The sequence below is a fragment of the Rutidosis leptorrhynchoides genome, chromosome 11, assembly GCF_046630445.1.
Source record: "Rutidosis leptorrhynchoides isolate AG116_Rl617_1_P2 chromosome 11, CSIRO_AGI_Rlap_v1, whole genome shotgun sequence".
Taxonomy (NCBI): Eukaryota; Viridiplantae; Streptophyta; class Magnoliopsida; order Asterales; family Asteraceae; genus Rutidosis; species Rutidosis leptorrhynchoides.
Window position 1 is genome coordinate 128,127,161 of NC_092343.1, and position 27,119 is coordinate 128,154,279.

A 27,119-nucleotide genomic window follows, 5' to 3' on the forward strand; every position below is an offset into this window, starting at 1 on the left:
GGATTATCGGAAATATTCCAAGAAGATATAAGTTCACATGATCCCGCCTCCATACAACAGGCATGTAGAATGGCTCACAAACTAGTGAACCAGATTGAGGAAAGAATTAAAGAACAGGCGGCTGAAGAGGCCAATGTGAAGCAAGTCAAAAGAAAGTGGAAGGAAAACGGTGATAAGAATCACCAATACAACAACAACAACAATTACAACAATAATCGCAACAACTATCCCAACAATCGCAACATCAATCGCAACTACAACAAACGGCCCAACAACAACAACAACAACAACAACAATAGCAACTACAACAATCATCCCAACAACAATAACAACCGCAACAACAACAACAACAATCAGAAGCAGCTATGCCAAAGGTGTGAAAAGTATCACTCGGGGTTCTGCACCAAATTTTGCAACAAGTGTAAAAGAAATGGTCATAGCGCGGCAAAGTGTGAGGTCTACGGACCAGGGGTTAACAGAACGAAAGGAACAAATGGTGTCGGAACGAGTAATGGTGGAGCAAGTAGTGTCAGAGCAAGTTATGCCAATGTAGTTTGTTATAAATGTGGAAAACCGGGCCACATTATTAGAAATTGCCCGAACCAGGAGAACACGAATGGACAAGGCCGTGGAAGAGTTTTCAATATTAATGCGGCAGAGGCACAGGAAGACCCAGAGCTTTTTACGGGTACGTTTCTTATTGACAATAAATCTGCTTACGTTTTATTTGATTTGGATGCGGATAGAAGCTATATGAGTAGAGATTTTTGTGCTAAATTAAGTTATCCATTGACGCCGTTGGATAGTAAATTTTTACTCGAATTTGCAAACGGTAAATTAATTTCAGCAGATTATATATGCCGGAATCGAGAAATTAAACTGGGTAGCGAAATATTTAAGATTGATTTGATACCCGTAGAGTTAGGGAGTTTTGATGTAATAGTTGGCATGGACTGGCTGAAGAAGGTGAAAGCAGAGATCGTATGTTATAAAAATGCAATTCGCATTGTACGAGAAGAAAGAGAACCCTTAATGGTGTACGGAGAAAAGGGCAACACGAAGCTACATCTTATTAATAATTTGAAGGCACAAAAACTAATAAGAAAAGGTTGCTATGCTATTCTAGCACACGTCGAGAAAGTACAAACTGAAGAAAAGAGCATCAATGATGTTCCCGTCGCAAAAGAATTTCCCGATGTATTTTCGAAAGAATTACCGGGACTACCTCCACATCGATCTGTTGAATTTCAAATAGATCTTGTACCAGGAGCTGCACCGATAGCTCGTGCTCCTTATAGACTCGCACCCAGCGAGATGAAAGAACTGCAAAGCCCACTGCAAGAACTATTAGAACGTGGTTTCATTCGACAAAGCACATCACCATGGGGAGCTCCTGTTTTTTTTGTCAAGAAGAAGGATGGTACATTTAGGTTGTGTATTGACTACAGAGAGTTGAATAAACTTACCATCAAAAACCGTTATCCACTGCCAAGAATTGAGAACTCATTTGATCAACTACAAGGCTCGTCGGTTTATTCGAAGATCGATTTACGTTCTGGATATCATCAAATGCGAGTAAAGGAGGATGATATTCCAAAAACTGCTTTTAGGACGCGTTATGGTCATTACGAGTTTATGGTTATGCCGTTTGGATTGACTAACGCACCAGCTGTGTTCATGGACCTTATGAACTGAGTGTGTGGGCCATATCTTGACAAGTTTGTCATTGTTTTCATCGATGACATACTTATTTACTCAAAGAATGATCAAGAGCACGAAGAACATTTGAGAAAAGTGCTAGAAGTATTGAGGAAAGAAAAACTGTACGCTAAGTTTTCAAAGTGTGCATTTTGGTTGGAAGAAGTTCAATTCCTCGGTCACATAGTGAACAAAGAAGGTATCCAGGTGGACCCGGCAAAGATCGAAACCGTTGAAAAGTGGGAAACCCCAAAAACTCCAAAGCATATACGTCAATTTTTAGGATTGGCTGGTTACTACAGAAGATTCATCCAAGATTTCTCCAAAATAGCAAAACCCTTGACTGCATTAACGCATAAAGGGAAGAAATTTGAATGGAAGGATGAACAAGAGAAGGCGTTTCAATTATTGAAGAAAAAGCTAACTACGACACCTATATTGTCATTGCCTGAAGGGAATGATGATTTTGTGATTTATTGTGACGCATCAAAGCAAGGTCTCGGTTGTGTATTAATGCAACGGAAGAAGGTGATTGCTTATGCGTCTAGACAATTGAAGATTCACGAGCAAAATTATACGACGCATGATTTGGAATTAGGCGCGGTTGTTTTTGCATTAAAGACTTGGAGGCACTACCTATATGGGGTCAAAAGTATTATATATACCGACCACAAAAGTCTTCAACACATATTTAATCAGAAACAACTGAATATGAGGCAGCGTAGGTGGATTGAATTGTTGAATGATTACGACTTTGAGATTCGTTACCACCCGGGGAAGGCAAATGTGGTAGCCGACGCCTTGAGCAGAAAGGACAGAGAACCCATTCGAGTAAAATCTATGAATATAATGATTCACACTAACCTTACTACTCAAATAAAGGAGGCACAATAAGGAGTTTTAAAAGAGGGAAATTTAAAGGATGAAATACCCAAAGGATCGGAGAAGCATCTTAATATTCGGGAAGACGGAACCCGGTATAGGGCTGAAAGAATTTGAGTACCAAAATTTGGAGATATGAAAGAAATGGTACTTAGAGAAGCTCATAAAACCAGATACTCAATACATCCGGGAACGGGGAAGATGTACAAGGATCTTAAGAAACATTTTTGGTGGCCAGGTATGAAAGCCGATATTGCTAAATATGTAGGAGAATGTTTGACGAGTTCTAAGGTCAAAGCTGAACATCAGAAACCATCAGTTCTATTACAACAACCTGAAATCCCGGAATAGAAATGGGAAAACATTACCATGGATTTCATTACTAAATTGCCAAGGACTGCAAGTGGTTATGATACTATTTGGGTAATAGTTGATCGTCTCACCAAGTCAGCACAATTTCTGCCAATAAGAAAAGATGACAAGATGGAGAAGTTAGCACGACTGTATTTGAAGGAAGTCGTCTCCAGACATGGAATACCAATCTCTATTATCTCTGATATGGATGGCAGATTTATTTCAAGATTCTGGCAGACATTACAGCAAGCATTAGGAACTCGTCTAGACATGAGTACTGCCTATCAACCACAAACTGATGGGCAGAGCGAAAGGACGATACAAACGCTTGAAGACATGCTACGAGCATGTGTTATTAATTTCGAAAACAGTTGGGATCGACATCTACCGTTAGCAGAATTTTCCTACAACAACAGCTATCATTCAAGCATTGAGATGGCGCCGTTTGAAGCACTTTATGGTAGAAAGTGCAGGTCTCCGATTTGTTGGAGTGAAGTGGGGGATAGACAGATTACGGGTCCGGAGATAATACAAGAAACTACTGAGAAGATCATCCAAATTCAACAACGGTTGAAAACCGCCCAAAGTCGACAAAAGAGCTACGCCGACATTAAAAGAAAAGACATAGAATTTGAAATTGGAGAAATGGTCATGCTTAAGGTTGCACCTTGGAAAGGTGTTGTTCGATTTGGTAAACGGGGGAAATTAAATCCAAGGTATATTGGACCATTAAAGATTATTGATCGTGTCGGACCAGTAGCTTACCGACTTGAGTTACCTCAACAACTTGCGAATGTATATAACACTTTCCACGTCTCGAATTTGAAGAAATGTTTTTCTAAAGAAGATCTCACTATTTCGTTGGACGAAATCCAAATCAATGAAAAACTTCAATTCATTGAAGAACCCGTCGAAATAATGGATCGTGAGGTTAAGAGCCTTAAACAAAACAAGATACCGATTGTTAAGGTTCGATGGAATGCTTGTAGAGGACCTGAGTTCACCTGGGAGCGTGAAGATCAGATGAAGAAGAAATACCCGCATCTATTTCCAGAAGATTCGTCAACACTTTCAACAGCTTAAAATTTCGGGACGAAATTTATTTAACGGGTAGGTACTGTAGTGACCCGAACTTTTCCATGTTTTTATATATTTAATGAAATTGATATTTACATGATTAAATGTTTCCAACATGTTAAGCAATCAAACTTGTTAAGACTTGATTAATTGAAATAGGTTTCATATATACAATTGACCACCCAAGTTGACCGGCGATTCACGAACGTTAAAACATGTAAAAACTATATGATGACATATATATGGATATATATATAGTTAACATGATATTATGATAAATAAACATATCATTAAGTATATTAACAATGAACTACATATGTAAAAACAAGACTACTAACTTAATGATTTTGAAACGAGACATATATGTAACGATTATCGTTGTAACGACATTTAATGTATATATATCATATTAAGATATATTAATACATCATGATGTCATGATAATGTAATAATTTAACATCTCATTTGATTTAATAAACAATGGGTTAACAACATTTAACAAGATCGTTAACCTAAAGGTTTCAAAACAACACTTACATGTAACGACTAACGATGACTTAACGACTCAGTTAAAATTTATATACATGTAGTGTTTTAATATATATTCATATGCTTTTGAAAGACTTCAAGACACTTATCAAAATACTTCTACTTAACAAAAATGCTTACAATTACATCCTCGTTCAGTTTCATCAACAATTCTACTCGTATGCACCCGTATTCGTACTCGTACAATACACAGCTTTTAGATGTATGTACTATTGGTATATACACTCCAATGATCAGCTCTTAGCAGCCCATGTGAGTCACCTAACACATGTGGGAACCATCATTTGGCAACTAGCATGAAATATCTCATAAAATTACAAAAATATGAGTAATCATTCATGACTTATTTACATGTAAACAAAATTACACATCCTTTATATCTAATCCATATACTAACGACCAAAAACACCTACAAACACTTTCATTCTTCAATTTTCTTCATCTAATTAATCTCTCTCAAGTTCTATCTTCAAGTTCTAAGTGTTCTTCATAAATTCTACAAGTGCTAGTTTCATAAAATCAAGAATACTTCCAAGTTTGCTAGCTTACTTCCAATCTTGTAGAGTGATCATCCAACCTCAAGAAATATTTATTATTTACATTAAGATATCTTTATAATACAAGGTAATACTCATATTCAAACTTTGATTCAATTTCTATAACTATAACAATCTTATTTCGAGTGGAAATCTTACTTGAACTTGTTTTCGTGTCATGATTCTACTTCAAGAACTTTCAAGCCATCCAAGGATCCTTTGAAGCTAGATCCATTTTTCTCATTTCCAGTAGATTTATCCAGAAAACTTGAGGTAGTAATGATGTTCATAACATCATTCGATTCATACATATAAAGCTATCTTATTCGAAGGTTTAAACTTGTAATCACTAGAACATAGTTTAGTTAATTCTAAACTTGTTCGCAAACAAAAGTTAATCCTTCTAACTTGACTTTTAAAATCAACTAAACACATGTTCTATATCTATATGATATGCTAACTTAATGATTTAAAACCTGTAAACACGAAGAACACTGTAAAACCGGACATACGCCGTCGTAGTAACACCGCGGGCTGTTTTGGGTTAGTTAATTAAAAACTATGATAAACTTTGATTTAAAAGTTGTTCTTCTGGGAAAATTATTTTTCTTATGAACATGAAACTATATCCAAAAATCATGGTTAAACTCAAAGTGGAAATATGTTTTCTAAAATGGTCATCTAGACGTCGTTCTTTCGACTGAAATGACTACCTTTACAAAAACGACTTGTAACTTATATTTCTGACTATAAAACTATACTTTTTCTGTTTATATTCATAAAATAGAGTTCAATATGAAACCATAGCAATTTGATTCACTCAAAACGGATTTAAAATGAAGAAGTTATGGGTAAAACAAGATTGGATAATTTTTCTTGTTGTAGCAACGTGAAAATTGGTAACAAATCTATATTAATCATATCCTAGCTAACTTATATTGTATTATACATGTATTCTAATATATTATGTAATCTTGGGATACCATAGACACGTATGCAAATGTTTTGACATATCATATCGACCCATGTGTATATAATATTTAGAACAACCATAGACACTCTATATGCAGTAATGTGGGAGTTAGCTATACAGGGTTGAGGTTGATTCCAAAAATATATATACTTTGAGTTGTGATCTAGCCTGAGACGTGTATACACTGGGTCGTGGATTGATTCAAGATAATATATATCAATTTTTTTTCTGTACATCTAACGTTGGACAACTAGCTGTAGGTTACTAACGAGGACAGCTAACTTAATAAACTTAAAACATCAAAATGTATTAAAAGTGTTGTAAATATATTTTGAATATACTTTGATATATATGTACATATTTGTTATAGGTTCGTGAATCGACCAGTGACTAAGTCTTACTTCCCGACGAAGTAAAAATCTGTGAAAGTGAGTTATAGTCCCACTTTTAAAATCTAATATTTTTGGGATGAGAATACATGCAGGTTTTATAAATGATTTACAAAATAGACACAAGTACTTGAAACTACATTCTATGGTTGAATTATCGAAATCGAACATGCCCCTTTTTATTAAGTCTGGTAATCTAAGAATTAGGGAACAGACACCCTAATTGACACGAATCATAAAGATAGATCTATTGGGCCTAACAAACCCCATCCAAAGTACCGGATGCTTTAGTACTTCGAAATTTATATCATATCCGAAGGGTGTCCCGGAATGATAGGGATATTCTTACATATGCATCTTGTTAATATCGGTTACCAGGTGTTCACCATATGAATGATTTTTATCTCTATGTATGGGATGTATATTGAAATATGAAATCTTGTGGTCTATTGTTACGATTTGATATATATAGGTTAAACCTATAACTCACCAACATTTTTGTTGACGTTTAAAGCATGTTTATTCTCATGTGAATATTAAGAGCTTCCGCTGTTGCATACTAAAATAAGGACAAGATTTGGAGTCCATGCTTGTATGATATTATGTAAAAGCTGCATTCAAGAAACATATGTCGATGTAATATATTTCTATTGTAAACCATTATGTAATGGTCGTGTATAAACAGTATATTTTAGATTATCATTATTTGATAATCTACGTAATGCTTTTGAAACCTTTATTGATAAAATAAAGGTTATGGTTGTTTTAAAAATGAATGCAGTCTTTGAAAAACGTCTCATATAGAGGTCAAAACCTCTCAACGAAATCAATTAATATGGAACGTTTATAATCAATATGAACGGAACATTTCAGTTGGTATCCAAGCGTTGGTCTTAGAGAACCATAAAATTTGCATTAGTGTGTCTTATCGAGTTTGTTAGGATGCATTAGTGAGTCTGGACTTCGACCGTTTTTTTTAAAAAAATGATTGCTTAACATTTTTGTTGGAAACTATATATTTTTAACATGTGAATATTATGTGATATATTAATCTCTTAACGTGTTTGATATTATGTGATAGATGTCTACCTCTAGAACAAGTCCCATTGACTCACCTAATAATAATGAAGAGTCAAATGTAAATTGGAATGATTCGTGGACTTATTCACAAGTTCCCGAAGAGGAACCGGAAGAAGAGTCGGAACCGGAAGAAGAATCGAAACCGGAAGAAGAAATAGAACCAGTGGGGGAAATAATAAAACGGTTAAGTAGAAGAAAATCCTCAACCAACCGACCAAAGTTAATTATGGTCAATGGTGTTTCCGCCAAGGAAGCAAAGTATTGGGAGGATTACCAATTCTCCGATGAATCGGATCCCGACAAGGATTCCGATGATGTTATAGAAATTACCCCAACACAATTTAATAAGGAAAAAGAGTACAATAAGGGAAAGGGCATAAAAATAGAGAAATTTGATTCCAAACACGAAGAACTTTATATGTATCGTCAACACCCGTATTTCTTAAGTTGTAACAATAACCCGGGAACCTCTAAACCACCAGGTTTTTCTAAACCAATGTGAAAAATGATGGCTCGTATTAGGGGAACATCATATATCCCTAGAAACTTGGCAAAATGAACCAAAACTGAAGAAGAAGAAACGAGCGAGTCGAAATAAGATAGTTGTATTCGTGTGGTGTAATATATGTAATATAGTGTGCTTATGCTTTGTGATATATGTAAAAATTGCTTGTACTAATAAGTATTTTTTTATGAATCGAACTCTTGTCTATTTTACAGTATAAAAACACAAAATGGATAGACAACCCAATATTTTAAGAGACCTACCCGGAGACATGATTGATGGAATCTTGTCTAGAGTAGGTCAGAATTCCTCGGCACAACTATTTAAGGCGAGATCAGTTTGTAAGACATTCGAAGAACGTTCCAAGAATGCCTTGATTTATAAAAGGCTTTCGTTCGAAAGATGGGGGATATCACATTAGGAAATCCATAAGTTACGATGTGTTTACTTTGACGCATATATTGCGGGGAACCCAAATGCTATTTTACGCAACTGGTTAAGAAATTATTTTGACTCAATATATCCGAATATAGGACTTCGTGATTTAGAAAAAGCGGCTAACATGCAACATAAAGAAGCATGTTATGCTTACGGGTTAGTAATGTTCGCTTCTCACCAAAGTGAGAACAAGAACATCAGGCTACAACTATTAAACAAAACGTTCCCACAAGTGACGGAGTCGGTAATTGGGGTAAGAAATGAGGTTTTTAGGTTATTACGAGACTGTTGGTCATTACGTAACCTTCATCCTTTTGACGACGTTACAACACATTTTCTTACAATCTGTCACAACAGTTATGTTCCACAAAACCAAGGATGGAAAGTGGTATTAGTAAAACCAGAATGCATGACTTGTTTCTGGACGTATGAATTACGTGTCTTTATTGCCTTTGCTGAACGCCTTATTTATTAACTAGAATTATCTTTGCAACTACTTTGTATCAATGTTTTATGTGCTATATTTCATGCTATATGTAAAAAAAAGCGGTATTGTAAGTTTGCAAGTTACTGTATAAAGGTTTGAATATGATTTTTTTTTTTTTGTGATTAGTTTTTTATATAGAATTGTAGTAGTTGAAATGGTATGTTAGCTACTAAGTATGAACTTAACGGGTAGGTACTACCCGAATTAAAGAGTATAAAATGCTAATATGAAGAAAGAGCTTTTATAAATAAGTTCATATTACGCTACGAAATACTATTGACTACTCTTGATATTCTATATGATTAACTGGTTTCATTTGACTATTTTGAAGGAAATGGCACCGACTACTCGACTACCTTGAATATGAGCGAAGAGGAATTTCGTGTATTTCTTGCTTCAAATATAGCCGCAGTACAGGCTGCGCTACATACCAACAATAACTCCGAATCTAGCAATGCAGCTAACGGCGCAAGAAATCGTGTAGGATGCACCTACAAAGAATTCACTGCCTGCAAACCTTTGGAATTTGATGGAACTGAAGGACCGATCGGATTGAAACGGTGGACCGAGAAGGCCGAATCTGTGTTTGCCATAAGTAAGTGTACTGAAGAGGACAAAGTGAAGTACGCTACGCATACCTTCACAGGTACTGCGTTAACATGGTGGAATACCTATCTAGAGCAAGTGGGACAAGATGATGCTTACGCACTACCGTGGTCAGCATTCAAGCACTTGATGAACGAGAAGTACCGTCCCAGAACCGAGGTCAATAAGCTCAAGACAGAACTTAGAGGGTTATGAACCCAAGGATTTGATATTACCACGTACGAAAGACGATTCACAGAATTGTGCCTATTGTGTCCGAGAGCGTTCGAAGATGAGGAAGAGAAGATCGACGCATTTGTGAAAGGATTACCGGAAAGAATCCAAGAAGATATAAGTTCACACGAGCCCGCCTCCATACAATAGGCATGTAGAATGGCTCACAAACTAGTGAACCAGATTGAGGAAAGAATTAAAGAACAGGCGGCTGAAGAGGCCAATATGAAGCAAGTCAAAAGAAAATGGGAGGAAAAAAAAAATAAGAATCACCAATACAACAACAATAGCAATTACAACAATAATCGCAGCAACTATCCCAACAATCGCAACATCAATCGCAACTACAACAAACGGCCCAACAACAACAACAACAACAACAACAGCAACTACAACAATCATCCCAACAACAATAACAACCGCAACAACAACAACTCGTCTAGACATGAGAACTGCCTATCATCCACAAACTGATGGGTAGAGCGAAAAGACGATACAAACGCTTGAAGACATGCTACGAGCATGTGTTATTGATTTCGGAAACAGTTAGGATCGACATCTACCGTTAGTAGAATTTTCCTACAACAACAGCTATCATTCAAGCATTGAGATATCACCGTTTGAAGCACTTTATGGTAGAAAGTGCAGGTCTCCGATTTGTTGGAGTGAAGTAGGGGATAGACAGATTACGGGTCCGGAGATAATATAAGAAACTACCGAGAAGATCATCCAAATTCAACAACGGTTGAAAACCGCCCAAAGTCGACAAAAGAGCTACGCCGACATTAAAAGAAAAGACATAGAATTTGAAATTGGAGAAATGGTCATGTTTAAGGTTGCACCTTGGAAAGGTGTTGTTCGATTTGGTAAACGGGGGAAATTAAATCCAAGGTATATTGGACCATTAAAGTTTATTGATCGTGTCGGACCAGTAGCTTACCGACTTGAGTTACCTCAACAACTTGCGAATGTACATAACACTTTCTACGTCTCGAATTTGAAGAAATGTTTTGCTAAAGAAGATCTCACTATTCCGTTGGACGAAATTCAAATCAATGAAAAACTTCAATTCATTGAAGAACCCGTCGAAATAATGGATCGTGAGGATAAGAGACTTAATCAAAACAAGATACCGATTGTTAAGGTTTGATGGAATGCTCGTATAGGACCCGAGTTCACCTGGGAACGTGAAGATCAGATGAAGAAGAAATACCCGCATATATTTCCAGAAGATTCGTCATCACATTCAACAGCTTAAAATTTCGGGACGAAATTTATTTAACGGGTAGGTACTGTAGTGACCCGAACTTTTCCATATTTTTATATATTAAATGAAATTGATATTTACATGATTAAATGTTTCCAACATGTTAATCAATCAAACTTGTTAAGACTTGATTAATTGAAATAGGTTTCATATAGACAATTGACCACCCAAGTTGACCGGCGATTCACGAACGTTAAAACTTGTAAAAACTATATGATGACATATATATGGATATATATATATATATATATAGTTAACATGATATTATGATAAGTAAACATATCATTAAGTATATTAACAATGAACTACATATGTAAAAACAAGACTACTAACTTAATGATTTTGAAACGAGACATATATGTAACGATTATCGTTGTAACGACATTTAATGTATATATATCATATTAAGATATATTAATACATCATGATGTCATGATAATGTAATAATTTTACATCTCATTTGATTTAATAAACAATGGGTTAACAACATTTAACAAGATCGTTAACCTAAAGGTTTCAAAACAACACTTACATGTAACGACTAACGATGACTTAACGACTCAGTTAAAATGAATATACATGTAGTGTTTTAATATGTATTCATACGCTTTTGAAAAACTTCAAGACACTTATCAAAATACTTCTACTTAACAAAAATGCTTACAATTACATCCTCGTTCAGTTTCATCAACAATTCTACTCGTATGCACCCGTATTCATACTCGTACAATACACAGCTTTTAGATATATGTACTATTGGTATATACACTCCAATGATCAGCTCTTAGCAGCCCATGTGAGTCACCTAACACATGTGGGAACCATAATTTGGCAACTAGCATGAAATATCTCATAAAATTACAAAAATATGAGTAATCATTCATGACTTATTTACATGTAAACAAAATTACACATCCTTTATATCTAATCCATATACTAACGACCAAAAACACCTACAAACACTTTTATTCTTCAATTTTCTTCATCTAATTAATCTCTCTCAAGTTCTATCTTCAAGTTCTAAGTGTTCTTCATAAATTCTACAAGTTCTAGTTTCATAAAATCAAGAATACTTCCAAGTTTGCTAGCTTACTTCCAATCTTGTAGAGTGATCATCCAACCTCAAGAAATATTTATTATTTACATTAAGATATCTTTATAATACAAGGTAATACTCATATTCAAACTTTGATTCAATTTCTATAACTATAACAATCTTATTTCGAGTGGAAATCTTACTTGAACTTGTTTTCGTGTCATGATTCTGCTTCAAGAACTTTCAAGCCATCCAAGGATCCTTTGAAGCTAGATCTATTTTTCTCATTTCCATTAGCTTTATCCAGAAAACTTGAGGTAGTAATGATGTTCATAACATCATTCGATTCATACATATAAAGTTATCTTATTCGAAGGTTTAAACTTGTAATCACTAGAACATAGTTTAGTTAATTCTAAACTTGTTCGCAAACAAAAGTTAATCCTTCTAACTTGACTTTTAAAATCAACTAAACACATGTTCTATGATATGCTAACTTAATGATTTAAAACCTGTAAACACGAAGAACACTGTAAAACCGGACATACGCCGTCGTAGTAACACCGCGGGCTGTTTTGGGTTAGTTAATTAAAAACTATGATAAACTTTGATTTAAAAGTTGTTCTTCTGGGAAAATGATTTTTCTTATGAACATGAAACTATATCCAAAAATCATGGTTAAACTCAAAGTGGAAGTATGTTTTCTAAAATGGTCATCTAGACGTCGTTCTTTCGACTGAAATGACTACCTTTACAAAAACGACTTGTAACTTATATTTCTGACTATAAAACTATACTTTTTCTGTTTAGATTCATAAAATAGAGTTCAATATGAAACCATAGCAATTTGATTCACTCAAAACGGATTTAAAATGAAGAAGTTATGGGTAAAACAAGATTGGATAATTTTTCTTGTTGTAGCAACGTGAAAATTGGTAACAAATCTATATTAATCATATCCTAGCTAACTTATATTGTATTATACATGTATTCTAATATATTATGTAATCTTGGGATACCATAGACACGTATGCAAATGTTTTGACATATCATATCGACCCATGTGTATATAATATTTAGAACAACCATAGACACTCTATATGCAGTAATGTGGGAGTTAGCTATACAGGGTTGAGGTTGATTCCAAAAATATATATACTTTGAGTTGTGATCTAGCCTGAGACGTGTATACACTAGGTCGTGGATTGATTCAAGATAATATATATCAATTTTTTCTGTACATCTAACATTGGACAACTAGTTATAGGTTATTAACGAGGACACCTGACTTAATAAACTTAAAACATCAAAATGTATTAAAAGTGTTGTAAATATATTTTGAATATACTTTGATATATATTTACATATTTGTTATAGGTTCGCGAATCGACCAGTGGCTAAGTCTTACTTCCCGACGAAGTAAAAATCTGTGAAAGTGAGTTATAGTCCCACTTTTAAAATCTAGTATTTTTGGGATGAGAATACATGCAGGTTTTATAAATGATTTACAAAATAGACACAAGTACGTGAAACAACATTCTATGGTTGAATTATCGAAATCGAACATGCCCCTTTTTATTAAGTCTGGTAATCTAAGAATTAGGGAACAGACACCCTAATTGACGCGAATCATAAAGATAGATCTATTGGGCCTAACAAACCCCATCCAAAGTACCGGATGCTTTAGTACTTCGAAATTTATATCATATCCGAAGGGTGTCCCGGAATGATAGGGATATTCTTACATATGCATCTTGTTAATGTCGGTTACCAGGTGTTCACCATATGAATGATTTTTATCTCTATGTATGGGATGTATATTGAAATATGAAATCTTGTGGTCTATTGTTACGATTTGATATATATAGGTTAAACCTATAACTCACCAACATTTTTGTTGACGTTTAAAGCATGTTTATTCTCAGGTGAATATTAAGAGCTTCCGCTGTTGCATACTAAAATAAGGACAAGATTTGGAGTCCATGCTTGTATGATATTATGTAAAAACTGCATTCAAGAAACATATGTCGATGTAATATATTACTATTGTAAACCATTATGTAATAGTCGTGTGTAAATAGTATATTTTAGATTATCATTATTTGATAATCTACGTAATGCTTTTGAAACCTTTATTGATAAAATAAAGGTTATGGTTGTTTTAAAAATGAATGCAGTCTTTGAAAAACGTCTCATATAGAGGTCAAAACCTCTCAACGAAATCAATTAATATGGAACGTTTATAATCAATATGAACGGAACATTTCAGTTGGTATCCGAGCGTTGGTCTTAGAGAACCAGAAAATTTGCATTAGTGTGTCTTATCGAGTTTGTTAGGATGCATTAGTGAGTCTGGACTTCGACCGTTTTTTTAAAAAAAATGATTGCTTAACATTTTTGTTGGAAACTATTTATTTTTAACATGTGAATATTATGTGATATATTAATCTCTTAACGTGTTTGATATTATGTGATAGATGTCTACCTCTAGAACAAGTCCCATTGACTCACCTAATAATAATGAAGAATCAAATGTAAATTGGAATGATTCGTGGACTGATTCACAAGTTCCCGAAGAGGAACCGGAAGAAGAGTCGGAACCGGAAGAAGAATCGGAACCGGAAGAAGAAATAGAACCAGTGGGGGAAATAATAAAACGGTTAAGTAGAAGAAAATCCTCAACCAACCGACCAAAGTTAATTATGGTCAATGGTGTTTCCGCCAAGGAAGCAAAGTATTGGGAGGATTACCAATTCTCCGATGAATCGGATCCCGACAAGGATTCCGATGATGTTATAGAAATTACCCCAACACAATTTAATAAGGCAAAAGAGAACAATAAGGGAAAGGGCATAAAAAAGAGAAATTTGATTCCAAACACGATGAACTTTATATGTATCGTCAACACCCGTATTTCTTAAGTTGTGACAATAACCCGGGAACCTCTAAACCACCAAGTTTTTCTAAACCAATGTGAAAAATGACGGCTCGTATTAGGGGAACATCATATATCCCTAGAAACTTGGCAAAACGAACCAAAACTGAAAAAGAAGAAACGAGCGAGTCGGGATAAGATAGTTGTATTCGTGTGGTGTAATATATGTAATATAGTGTGCTTATACTTTATGATATATGTAAAAATTGCTTGTATTAATAAGTATTTTTTTATAAATCTAACTCTTGTCTATTTTACAGTATAAAAACACAAAATGGGTAGACAACCCAATATTTTAAGAGACCTACCCGGAGACATGATTGATGAAATCTTGTCTAGAGTCGGTCAGAATTCCTCGGCACAACTATTTAAGGCGAGATCAGTCTGTAAGACATTTGAAGAACGTTCCAAGAATGCCTTGATTTATAAAAGGCTTTCGTTCAAAAGATGGGGGATATCACATTAGGAAATCCATAAGTTACGATGTGTTTACTTTGACGCATATATTGCGGGGAACCCAAATGCTATTTTACGCAACTGGTTAAGAAATTATTTTGACTCAATATATCCGAATATAGGACTTCGTGATTTAGAAAAAGCGGCTAACATGCAACATAAAGAAGCATGTTATGCTTACGGGTTAGTAATGTTCGCTTCTCACCAAAGTGAGAACAAGAACATCGGGCTACAACTATTAAACAAAACGTTCCCACAAGTGACGGAGTCGGTAATTGGGGTAAGAAATGAGGTTTTTAGGTTATTACGAGACTGTTGGTCATTACGTAACCTTCATCCTTATGACGACGTTACAACACATTTTCTTACTATCGGTCACAACGGTTATGTTCCACAAAACCAAGGATGGAAAGTGGTATTAGTAAAACCAGAATGCATGACTTGTTTCTGGACGTATGAATTACGTGTCTTTATTGCCTTTGCTGAACGCCTTATTTATTAACTAGAATTATCTTCGCAACTACTTTGTATCAATGTTTTATGTGATATATTTCATGCTATATGTAAAAAAAAAGCGGTATTGTAAGTTTGCAAGTTATTGTATAAAGGTTTGAATATGATTTTTTTTTTTTTTTTTGTGATTAGTTTTTCATATAGAATTGTAGTAGTTGAAATGGTATGTTAGCTACTAAGTATGAACTTAACGGGTAGGTACTACCCGAATTAAAGAGTATAAAACGCTAATATGAAGAAAGAGCTTTTATAAATAAGTTCATATTACGCTACGAAATACTATTGACTACTCTTGATATTCTATATGATTAACTGGTTTCATTTAACTATTTTGAAGGAAATGGCACCGACTACTCGACCACCTTGAATATGAGCGAAGAGGAATTTCGTGTCTTTCTTGCTTCAAACATAGCCGCAGTACAGGCTGCGCTACATACCAACAATAACTCCGAATCTAGCAATGCAGCTAACGGCGCAAGAAATCGTGTAGGATGCACCTACAAAGAATTCACTGCCTGCAAACCTTTGAAATTTGATGGAACTGAAGGACCGATCGGATTGAAACGGTGGACCGAGAAGGCCGAATCGGTGTTTGCCATAAGTAAGTGTACTGAAGAGGACAAAGTGAAGTACGCTATGCATACCTTCACAGGTACTGCGTTAACATGGTGGAATACCTATCTAGAGCAAGTGGGACAAGATGATGCTTACGCACTACCGTGGTCAGCATTCAAGCACTTAATGAACGAGAAGTACCGTCCCAGAACCGAGGTCAATAAGCTCAAGACAGAACTTAGAGGGTTATGAACCCAAGGATTTGATATTACCACGTACGAAAGACGATTCACAGAATTGTGCCTATTGTGTCCGAGAGCGTTCGAAGATGAGGAAGAGAAGATCGACGCGTTTGTGAAAGGATTACCGGAAAGAATCCAAGAAGATATAAGTTCACACGAGCCCGCCTCCATACAACAGGCATGTAGAATGGCTCACAAACTAGTGAACCAGATTGAGGAAAGAATTAAAGAACAGGCGGCTGAAGAGGCCAATGTGAAGCAAGTCAAAAGAAAATGAGAGGAAAACGGTGATAAGAATCACCAATACAACAACAACAGCAATTACAACAATAATCGCAACAACTATCCCAACAATCACAACATCAATCGCAACTACAACAAACGGCCCAACAACAACAACAACAACAGCAACTACAACAATCATCCCAACAACAATAACAACCGCAACAACAACAACAACAATCAGAAGCAGCTATGCCAAAGGTGTGAAAAGTATCACTCGGGGTTCTGCACCAAATTTTGCAACAAGTGTAAAAGAAATGGTCATAGCGCGGCGAAGTGTGAGGTCTACGGACTAGGGGTTAACAGAACGAAAGGAACAAATGGTGTCGGAACGAGTAATGGCGGAGCAAGTAGTGTCAGAGCAAGTTATGCCAATGTAGTTTGTTATAAATGTGGAAAACCGGGCCACATTATTAGAAATTTCCCGAACCAGGAGAACACGAATGGACAAGGCCGTGGAAGAGTTTTCAATATTAATGCGGCAGAGGTACAGGAAGACTCGAAGCTTGTTACGGGTACGTTTCTTATTGACAATAAATCTGCTTACGTTTTATTTGATTCGGGTGCGGATAGAAGCTATATGAGTAGAGATTTTTGTGCTAAATTAAGTTGTCCATTGACGCCGTTGGATAGTAAATTTTTACTCGAATTAGCAAACGGTAAATTAATTTCAGCAGATTATATATGCCGGAATCGAGAAATTAAACTGGGTAGCGAAATATTTAAGATTGATTTGATACCCGTAGAGTTAGGGAGTTTTGATGTAATAGTTGGCATGGACTGGCTGAAGAAGGTGAAAGCAGAGATCGTATGTTATAAAATTGCAATTCGCATTGTACGAGAAGAAGGAGAACCCTTAATGGTGTACGGAGAAAAGGGCAACACGAAGCTACATCTTATTAGTAATTTGAAGGCACAAAAACTAATAAGAAAAGGTTGCTATGCTGTTCTAGCACACGTCGAGAAAGTACAAACTGAAGAAAAGAGCATCAATGATGTTCCCATCGCAAAAGAATTTCCTGATGTATTTCCGAAAGAATTACTCGGACTACCTCCACATCGATCTGTTGAATTTCAAATAGATCTTGTACCAGGAGCTGCACCGATAGCTTGTGCTCCTTATAGACTCGCACCCAGCAAGATGAAAGAACTGCAAAGCCAACTGCAAGAACTATTAGAACGTGGTTTCATTCGACCAAGCACATCACCATGGAGAGCTCCTGTTTTGTTTGTCAAGAAGAAGGATGGTACATTTAGATTATGTATTGACTACAGAGAGTTGAACAAACTTACCATCAAAAACCGTTATCCACTGCCAAGAATTGATGACTTATTTGATCAACTACAAGGCTCGTCGGTTTATTCGAAGATCGATTTACGTTCTGGATATCATCAAATGCGAGTAAAGGAGGATGATATTCCAAAAACTGCTTTTAGGACGCGTTATGGTCATTACGAGTTTATGGTTATGCCGTATGGTTTGACTAACGCACCAGCTGTGTTCATGGACCTTATGAACCGAGTGTGTGGACCATATTTTGACAAGTTTGTCATTATTTTCATCGATGACATATTTATTTACTCAAAGAATGATCAAGAGCACGAAGAATATTTGAGAAAAGTGCTAGAAGTATTGAGGAAAGAAAAACTGTACGCTAAGTTTTCAAAGTGTGCATTTTAGTTGGAAGAAGTTCAATTCCTCGGTCACATAGTGAACAAAGAAGGTATTCAGGTGGACCCGGCAAAGATCGAAACCGTTGAAAAGTGGGAAACCCCAAAAACTCCGAAGCATATACGTCAATTTTTAGGATTGGCTGGTTACTACAGAAGATTCATCCAAGATTTCTCCAAAATAGCAAAACCCTTGACTGCATTAACGTATAAAGGTAAGAAATTTGAATGGAAGGATGAATAAGAGAAGGCGTTTCAATTATTGAAGAAAAAGCGAACTACGGCACCTATATTGTCATTGCCTGAAGGGAATGATGATTTTGTGATTTATTGTGATGCATTAAAGCAAGGTCTCGGTTGTGTATTAATGCAACGGACGAAGGTGATTGCTTATGCGTCTAGACAATTGAAGATTCACGAGCAAAATTATACGACGCATGATTTGGAATTAGGCGCGGTTGTTTTTGCATTAAAGACTTGGAGGCACTACTTATATGGGGTCAAAAGTATTATATATACCAACCACAAAAGTCTTCAACACATATTTAATTAGAAACAACTGAATATGAGGCAGCGTAGGTGGATTGAATTGTTGAATGATTACGACTTTGAGATTCGTTACCACCCGGGGAAGGCAAATGTGGTAGCCAACTCCTTGAGCAGAAAGGACAGAGAACCCATTCGAGTAAAATCTATGAATATAATGATTCACACTAACCTTACTACTCAAATATAGGAGGCGCAACAAGGAGTTTTAAAAGAGGGAAATTTAAAGGATGAAATACCCAAAGGATCGGAGAAGCATCTTAATATTCGGGAAGACGGAACCCGGTATAGGGCTGAAAGAATTTGGGTACCAAAATTTGGAGATATGAGAGAAATGGTACTTAGAGAAGCTCATAAAACCAGATACTCAATACATCCTGGAACGGGGAAGATGTACAAGGATCTTAAGAAACATTTTTGGTGGCCAGGTATGAAAGCCGATATTGCTAAATATGTAGGAGAATGTTTGACGTGTTCTAAGGTCAAAGCTGAACATCAGAAACCATCAGGTCTACTACAACAACCTGAAATCCCGGAATGAAAATGGGAAAACATTACCATGGATTTCATTACTAAATTGCCAAGGACTCTAAGTGGTTATGATACTATTTGGGTAATAGTTGATCGTCTCACCAAGTCAGCACACTTTCTGCCAATAAGAGAAGATGACAAGATGGAAAAGTTAGCACGACTGTATTTGAAGGAAGTCATCTCCAGACATGGAATACCAATCTCTATTATCTCTGATATGGATGGCAGATTTATTTCAAGATTCTGGCAGACATTACAGCAAGCATTAGGAACTCGTCTAGACATGAGTACTGCCTATCATCCACAAACTAATGGGCAGAGCAAAAGGACGATACAAACGCTTTAAGACATGCTACGAGCATGTGTTATTGATTTCGGAAACATTTGGGATCGACATCTACCGTTAACAGAATTTTCCTACAAAAACAGCTATCATTCAAGCATTGAGATGGTGCCGTTTGAAGCACTTTATGGTAGAAAGTGCAGGTCTCCGATTTGTTGGAGTGAAGTGGGGGATAGACAGATTACGGGTCCGGAGATAATACAAGAAACTACCGAGAAGATCATCCAAATTCAACAACGGTTGAAAACCGCCCAAAGTCGACAAAAGAGCTACGCCGACATTAAAAGAATAGACATAGAATTTGAAATTGGAGAAATGGTCATGCTTAAGGTTGCACCTTGGAAATGTGTTGTTCGATTTGGTAAACGGGGGAAATTAAATCCAAGGTATATTGGACCATTAAAGATTATTGATCGTGTCGGACCAGTAGCTGTTCGACTTGAGTTACCTCAACAACTTGCGAATGTACATAACAATTTCCACGTCTCGAATTTGAAGAAATGTTTTACTAAAGAATATCTCACTATTCCGTTGGACGAAATCCAAATCAATGAAAAACTTCAATTCATTAAAGAACCCGTCGAAATAATGGATCGTGAGGTTAAGAGACTTAAACAAAACAAGATACCGATTGTTAAGGTTCGATGGAATGCTCATAGAGGACCCGAGTTCACCTGGGAGCGTGAAGATCAGATGAAGAAGAAATACCCGCATCTATTTCCAGAAGATTCGTCAACACTTTCAACAGCTTAAAATTTCGGGACGAAATTTATTTAACGGGTAGGTACTGTAGTGACCCGAACTTTTCCATGTTTTTATATATTAAATGAAATTGATATTTACATGATTAAATGTTTCCAACATTTTAAGCAATCAAACTTGTTAAGACTTGATTAATTGAAATAGGTTTCATATAGACAATTGACCACCCAAGTTGACCGGCGATTCACGAACGTTAAAACTTGTAAAAACTATATGATGACATATATATGGATATATATAGTTAACATGATATTATGATAAGTAAACATATCATTAAGTATATTAACAATGAACTACATATGTAAAAACAAGACTACTAACTTAATGATTTTGAAACGAGACATATATGTAACGATTATCGTTGTAACGACATTTAATGTATATATATATCATATTAAGATATATTAATACATCATGATATCATGATAATATAATAATTTAACATCTCATTTGATTTAATAAACAATGGGTTAACAACATTTAACAAGATCGTTAACCTAAAGGTTTCAAAACAACACTTACATGTAACGACTAACGATGACTTAACGACTCGGTTAAAATGTATATACATGTAGTGTTTTAATATGTATTCATACACTTTTGGAAGACTTCAATACACTTATAAAAATACTTCTACTTAACAAAAATTCTTACAATTACATCCTCGTTAAGTTTCATCAACAATTCTACTCGTATGCACCCGTATTCGTACTCGTACAATACACAGCTTTTAGATGTATGTACTATTGGTATATACACTCCAATGATCAGCTCTTAGCAGCCCATTTGAGTCACCTAACACATGTGGGAACCATCATTTGGAAACTAGCATGAAATATCTCATAAAATTACAAAAATATGAGTAATCATTCATGACTTATTTACATGTAAACAAAATTACACATCCTTTATATCTAATCCATATACCAACGACCAAAAACACCTACAAACACTTTCATTCTTCAATTTTCTTCATCTAATTAATCTCTCTCAAGTTCTATCTTCAAGTTCTAAGTGTTCTTCATAAATTCTACAAGTTCTAGTTTCATAAAATCAAGAATACTTCCAAGTTTGCTAGCTTACTTCCAATCTTGTAGAGTGATCATCCAACCTCAAGAAATATTTATTATTTACAGTAATATATCTTTCTAATACAAGGTAATACTCATATTCAAACTTTGATTCAGTTTCTATAACTATAACAATCTTATTTAGAGTGGAAATCTTACTTGAACTTGTTTTCGTGTCATGATTCTGCTTCAAGAACTTTCAAGCCATCCAAGGATCCTTTGAAGCTAGATCCATTTTTCTAATTTTCAGTAGCTTTATCCAGAAAACTTGAGGTAGTAATGATGTTCATAACATCATTCGATTCATACATATAAAGCTATCTTATTCGAAGGTTTAAACTTGTAATCACTAGAACATAGTTTAGTTAATTCTAAACTTGTTAGCAAACAAAAGTCAATCCTTCTAACTTGACTTTTAAAATCAACTAAACACATGTTCTATATCTATATGATATGCTAACTTAATGATTTAAAACCTGGAAACACGAAGAACACTGTAAAACCGGACATACGCCGTCGTAGTAACACTGCGGGCTGTTTTGGGTTAGCTAAGTAAAAACTATGATAAACTTTGATTTAAAAGTTGTTCTTCTGGGAAAATGATTTTTCTTATGAACATGAAACTATATCTAAAAATCATGGTTAAACTCAAAGTGGAAGTATGTTTTCTAAATGGTCATCTAGACGTCGTTCTTTCGACTGAAATGACTACCTTTACAAAAACGACTTGTAACTTATATTTCCGACTATAAACCTATACTTTTTCTGTTTAGATTCATAAAATAGAGTTCAATATGAAACCATAGCAATTTGATTCACTCAAAACGGATTTAAAATGAAGAAGTTATAGGTAAAACAAGATTGGATAATTTTTCTTGTTGTAGCAACGTGAAAATTGGTAACAAATCTATATTAATCATATCCTAGCTAACTTATATTGTATTATACATGTATTCTAATATATTATATAATCTTGGGATACTATAGACACGTATGCAAATGTTTTGACATATCATATCGACCCATGTGTATATATTATTTGGAACAACCATAGACACTCTATATGCAGTAATGTGGGAGTTAGCTATACAGGGTTGAGGTTGATTCCAAAAATATATATACTTTGAGTTGTGATCTAGCCTAAGACGTGTATACACTGGGTCGTGGATTGATTCAAGATAATATATGTATCAATTTTTTTCTGTACATCTAACGTTGGACAACTAGTTGTAGGTTACTAACGAGGACAGCTGACTTAATAAACTTAAAACATCAAAATGTATTAAAAGTGTTGTAAATATATTTTGAATATACTTTGATATATATGTACATATTTGTTATAGGTTCGTGAATCGACCAGTGGCCAAGTACGTGAAAGTGAGTTATAGTCCCACTTTTAAAATCTAATATTTTTGGGATGAGAATACATGCAGGTTTTATAAATGATTTACAAAATAGACACAAGTACGTGAAACTACATTCTATGGTTGAATTATCGAAATCGAATATGCCCCTTTTTATTAAGTCTGGTAATCTAAGAATTAGGGAACATACACCTTAATTGACGCGAATCCTAAAGATAGATCTATTGGGCCTAACAAACCCCATCCAAAGTACCGGATGCTTTAGTACTTCGAAATTTATATCATATCCGAAGGGTGTCCCGGAATGATGGGGATATTCTTACATATGCATCTTGTTAATGTCGGTTACCAGGTGTTCACCATATGAATGATTTTTATCTCTATGTATGGGATGTATATTGAAATATGAAATCTTGTGGTCTATTGTTACGATTTGATATATATAGGTTAAACCAATAACTCACCAACATTTTTGCTGACGTTTAAAGCATATTTATTCTCAGGTGAATATTAAGAGCTTCCGCTGTTGCATACTAAAATAAGGACAAGATTTGGAGTCCATGCTTGTATGGTATTATGTAAAAACTGCATTCAAGAAACATATGTCGATGTAATATATTTCTATTGTAAACCATTATGTAATGGTCGTGTGTAAACAGTATATTTTAGATTATCATTATTTGATAATCTACGTAATGCTTTTGAAACCTTTATTGATAAAATAAAGGTTATGGTTGTTTTAAAAATGAATGCAGTCTTTGAAAAACGTCTCATATAGAGGTCAAAACCTCGCAACGAAATCAATTAATATGGAACGTTTATAATCAATATGAACGGAACATTTCAACTGTGAGGCCATGTATTTGTAAGGCTGTACTAATATATATCGACTAACTTATAAATGATTACTAACTTTTTCAAATTTGTTTATAGGTCAAGTCTTGTGTTGCTAAGGCTACTATTATAAGGACATTGGCTGATGAGGGATGGTTTGGTTATGGGTGCACAACATGTGGGACCAAGGCTGGTAGAAAGATTGTTGGTCCGAATGCTGAAACACAGTGGGAACGTTCGAATTGTTTTAAGACTAAATCTGTGTTTCCAAAGTAAGTTTTTGGATTAACATTTGGTACATACAATTACCTGGATACTTTCTACATACGACCAACATCTTAGTACAATTTAACCATTTTCCCATGTTAATCCATAATCAAACGAATTTAAATTTTACCTTTCAGGATTCGAGTTGTAGTAGCAGTTGAAGACAAATCTGGAACAACATCCTTTGTCTTATTTGAAACCCAATTAGCAAAGGTGTTGAAAAAGAGTGTTTCCTGGTTGTATAATAAGGCACTAAAGGTAGTTCAATCAGGCAAAATAAATACTAAACGATTGCACACCTAATCACACTCTAATCATGTACAAACTATCGTTCATTCCATATATCCTTCACTTCACGAGGAACTTGGGGATCCAAGTTACTTTCAAGATAAGGCTATACTTGCACCAACAAATGAGGAGGTCGCAATAATTAATGAACATGTTTTATCGACTATTGATTGTGAAGAAATAGTTTACTACAGCTCGGATAGTCTCTGCCCAGATGAAAATAACGATTTATTTGCACAAAAAGTATACTCCCCTGAGATTTTGAACGGTTTAAAGGTTCCGGGTGTTCCCAATCACAGGCTAGCTTTGAAAAGAGGAGTGCCTATAATGTTACTACGTAACATTGATCAGTCTAAAGGGTTGTGTAATGGTACAACGTTAATAGTTGAAAGGTTAGGGGAACATACTATTGAAGCTAGAATTATAACTGGCCAATCTTTTGGTAACATTACTTACATACCTAGAATGATTGTGGCACCTACCAACAAGAAGATTGCTATCAAGTTTCAGAGAAGACAGTTTCCTATTACCGTATGCTTTGCAATGACTATCAATAAGAGTCAAGGACAATCGTTAAATAGTATTGGACTGTTTTTACGAAAGCCAGTATTCACGCACGGGCAACTTTATGTTTCCGTATCTCGGGTCTTAAAGTTCTTATACTGGATGAAGAGGGAAAATAATGGTTACACGCATAAAAACATCATTTTCATACAGAAAACTCGATCAAAGAGCAGAAGAGATAACTAAATTTGGCAGTTTTCAGAGTTTGCCGCCCAGCGTTTAGCAGGCCGTCCAGCGTCAAGCGTAAGCCCTGCAGGCAGCTTCTATGTATAAGCCCTTTAACTCAGCGCGTAAACAGCACGCAGCCACGTCAACACACGCCACCGACATTCCGGATACTTCACGTAACAGAACCATTCAGTGATTGACACGTGTATCCCGTGAATTTCGGACATTCTGCGCCTATAAATAGACCCCCTGGGTCACCACATTTCATATCATTCTGATCTGAACTTCAGTTAGAGAGAAGTACACTTTCTCTCTCACACGGTTCTTTCTCACTCTAAAATAACATTAGCCGCTTAGCAGCAGTGCGCTAGACGGACCATTGCAGATTGATCCACAGATTGATTGAGGCCACCCCACAGATCTTACATCTGTATTCCGGGTCTGCATGAGTTCCGGGTCTGCAGAGATTATTTCTCAAGGGCAAACAACAATCAACAGTATACGCCACACGCTGAGCAGCTAATTTTCTGTACTAGTACCTTACAGCCGCTGTACGGAAAATCGTACTAACAGAAAACAATCTGACACTACGACGAATGTTGTCTACAAAGAAGTCTTGCGACAAATTTGATGTGATACGACTTTTTTCCCCTAATTACAAACAATGAGTAATACTCAGGTCATTTGTAATAATGTAGTCATTCAATAGTTTTTATCAAATGCAACCATTAACAGTCAATTTACTATTTTTATTAGTAATAACATAAAATCCAAGTTTGTTTTCTATAATTATGCTATCGTCTTCTAACAAGTTGTCGATGGTTTGTTTTATGTTTTCTAAGCTTGTTTGTAAAATAATTTTATCTGTAGAATGTACAGAATGGACTTGGACTTACTGATGATCTGAAGATGGTGTGAAGACGATTCTTGCAACAACTAAATCTGATGCCTTTATAGACATCAAAGTTTTGTTATGTAGTCATACACTAATGTATTTGTAACTTCATTCTTAGTTGTTGAAAATACGTTTTTGTTATCCACGTTTATATATTGTTACGTGTTTCTCTTTTGTTTAGTTTATGGATGTATGCATTATTTATCTTTCTAATTACAATATATATATTCTTGCACTGCTCTAACAGAGGTCATGGTGAGCAATTCGAAAGTGTTTGTTACCACTGTTTAAAGTTGTTAAAAGTGAAGCTAGGTGTAATGTCAATTATAAGCTCAAGGATGATTGAAGTTATTAAAGTTACAAATACACTACATCATTCTATATGTATGTAAGAATAATAATAAAATAAAAAAAATTGCTTTCAGTACTTGTTTTTAAATAATGGTAACTTATCAACCATTGACCTATAACCTTATCAAATTTTGGTTATAACTATTTCTTTATTTAATAGTGTTAATAATATATTCATGTAGTATCTAACCCGTATATGATATATATATATATATATATATATATATATATATATATATATATATATATATATATATATATATATATATTGTTATAATTCAGTAGGCTTATAACTACCTTTAATGGTTATAAGAACAAAGAGAGAAAAAGAGAGAAGAAGGAGAGAAGAAATATTGATATTGATATTTCAAGAGAAATGGTACACTTTAAAT

At 35.1% G+C, this 27,119-nt stretch overlaps 1 protein-coding gene across 1 annotated transcript in view; it reads left to right on the forward strand.

Moving 5' to 3' along the window:
• The window catches only part of LOC139874932 (uncharacterized), a 76,403-nt gene extending 50,004 nt beyond the window's left edge, over positions 1-26,399 (forward strand). Inside the window, exons 2-5 of the mRNA XM_071862322.1 lie at positions 24,294-24,466; positions 24,599-24,719; positions 24,822-25,385; positions 26,352-26,399. Coding sequence (XP_071718423.1) covers positions 24,294-24,466; positions 24,599-24,719; positions 24,822-25,385; positions 26,352-26,399 — 906 coding nt within the window. The remainder of the gene's footprint in view (positions 1-24,293; positions 24,467-24,598; positions 24,720-24,821; positions 25,386-26,351) is intronic.
• The last annotated feature ends 720 nt before the right edge of the window (positions 26,400-27,119 follow it).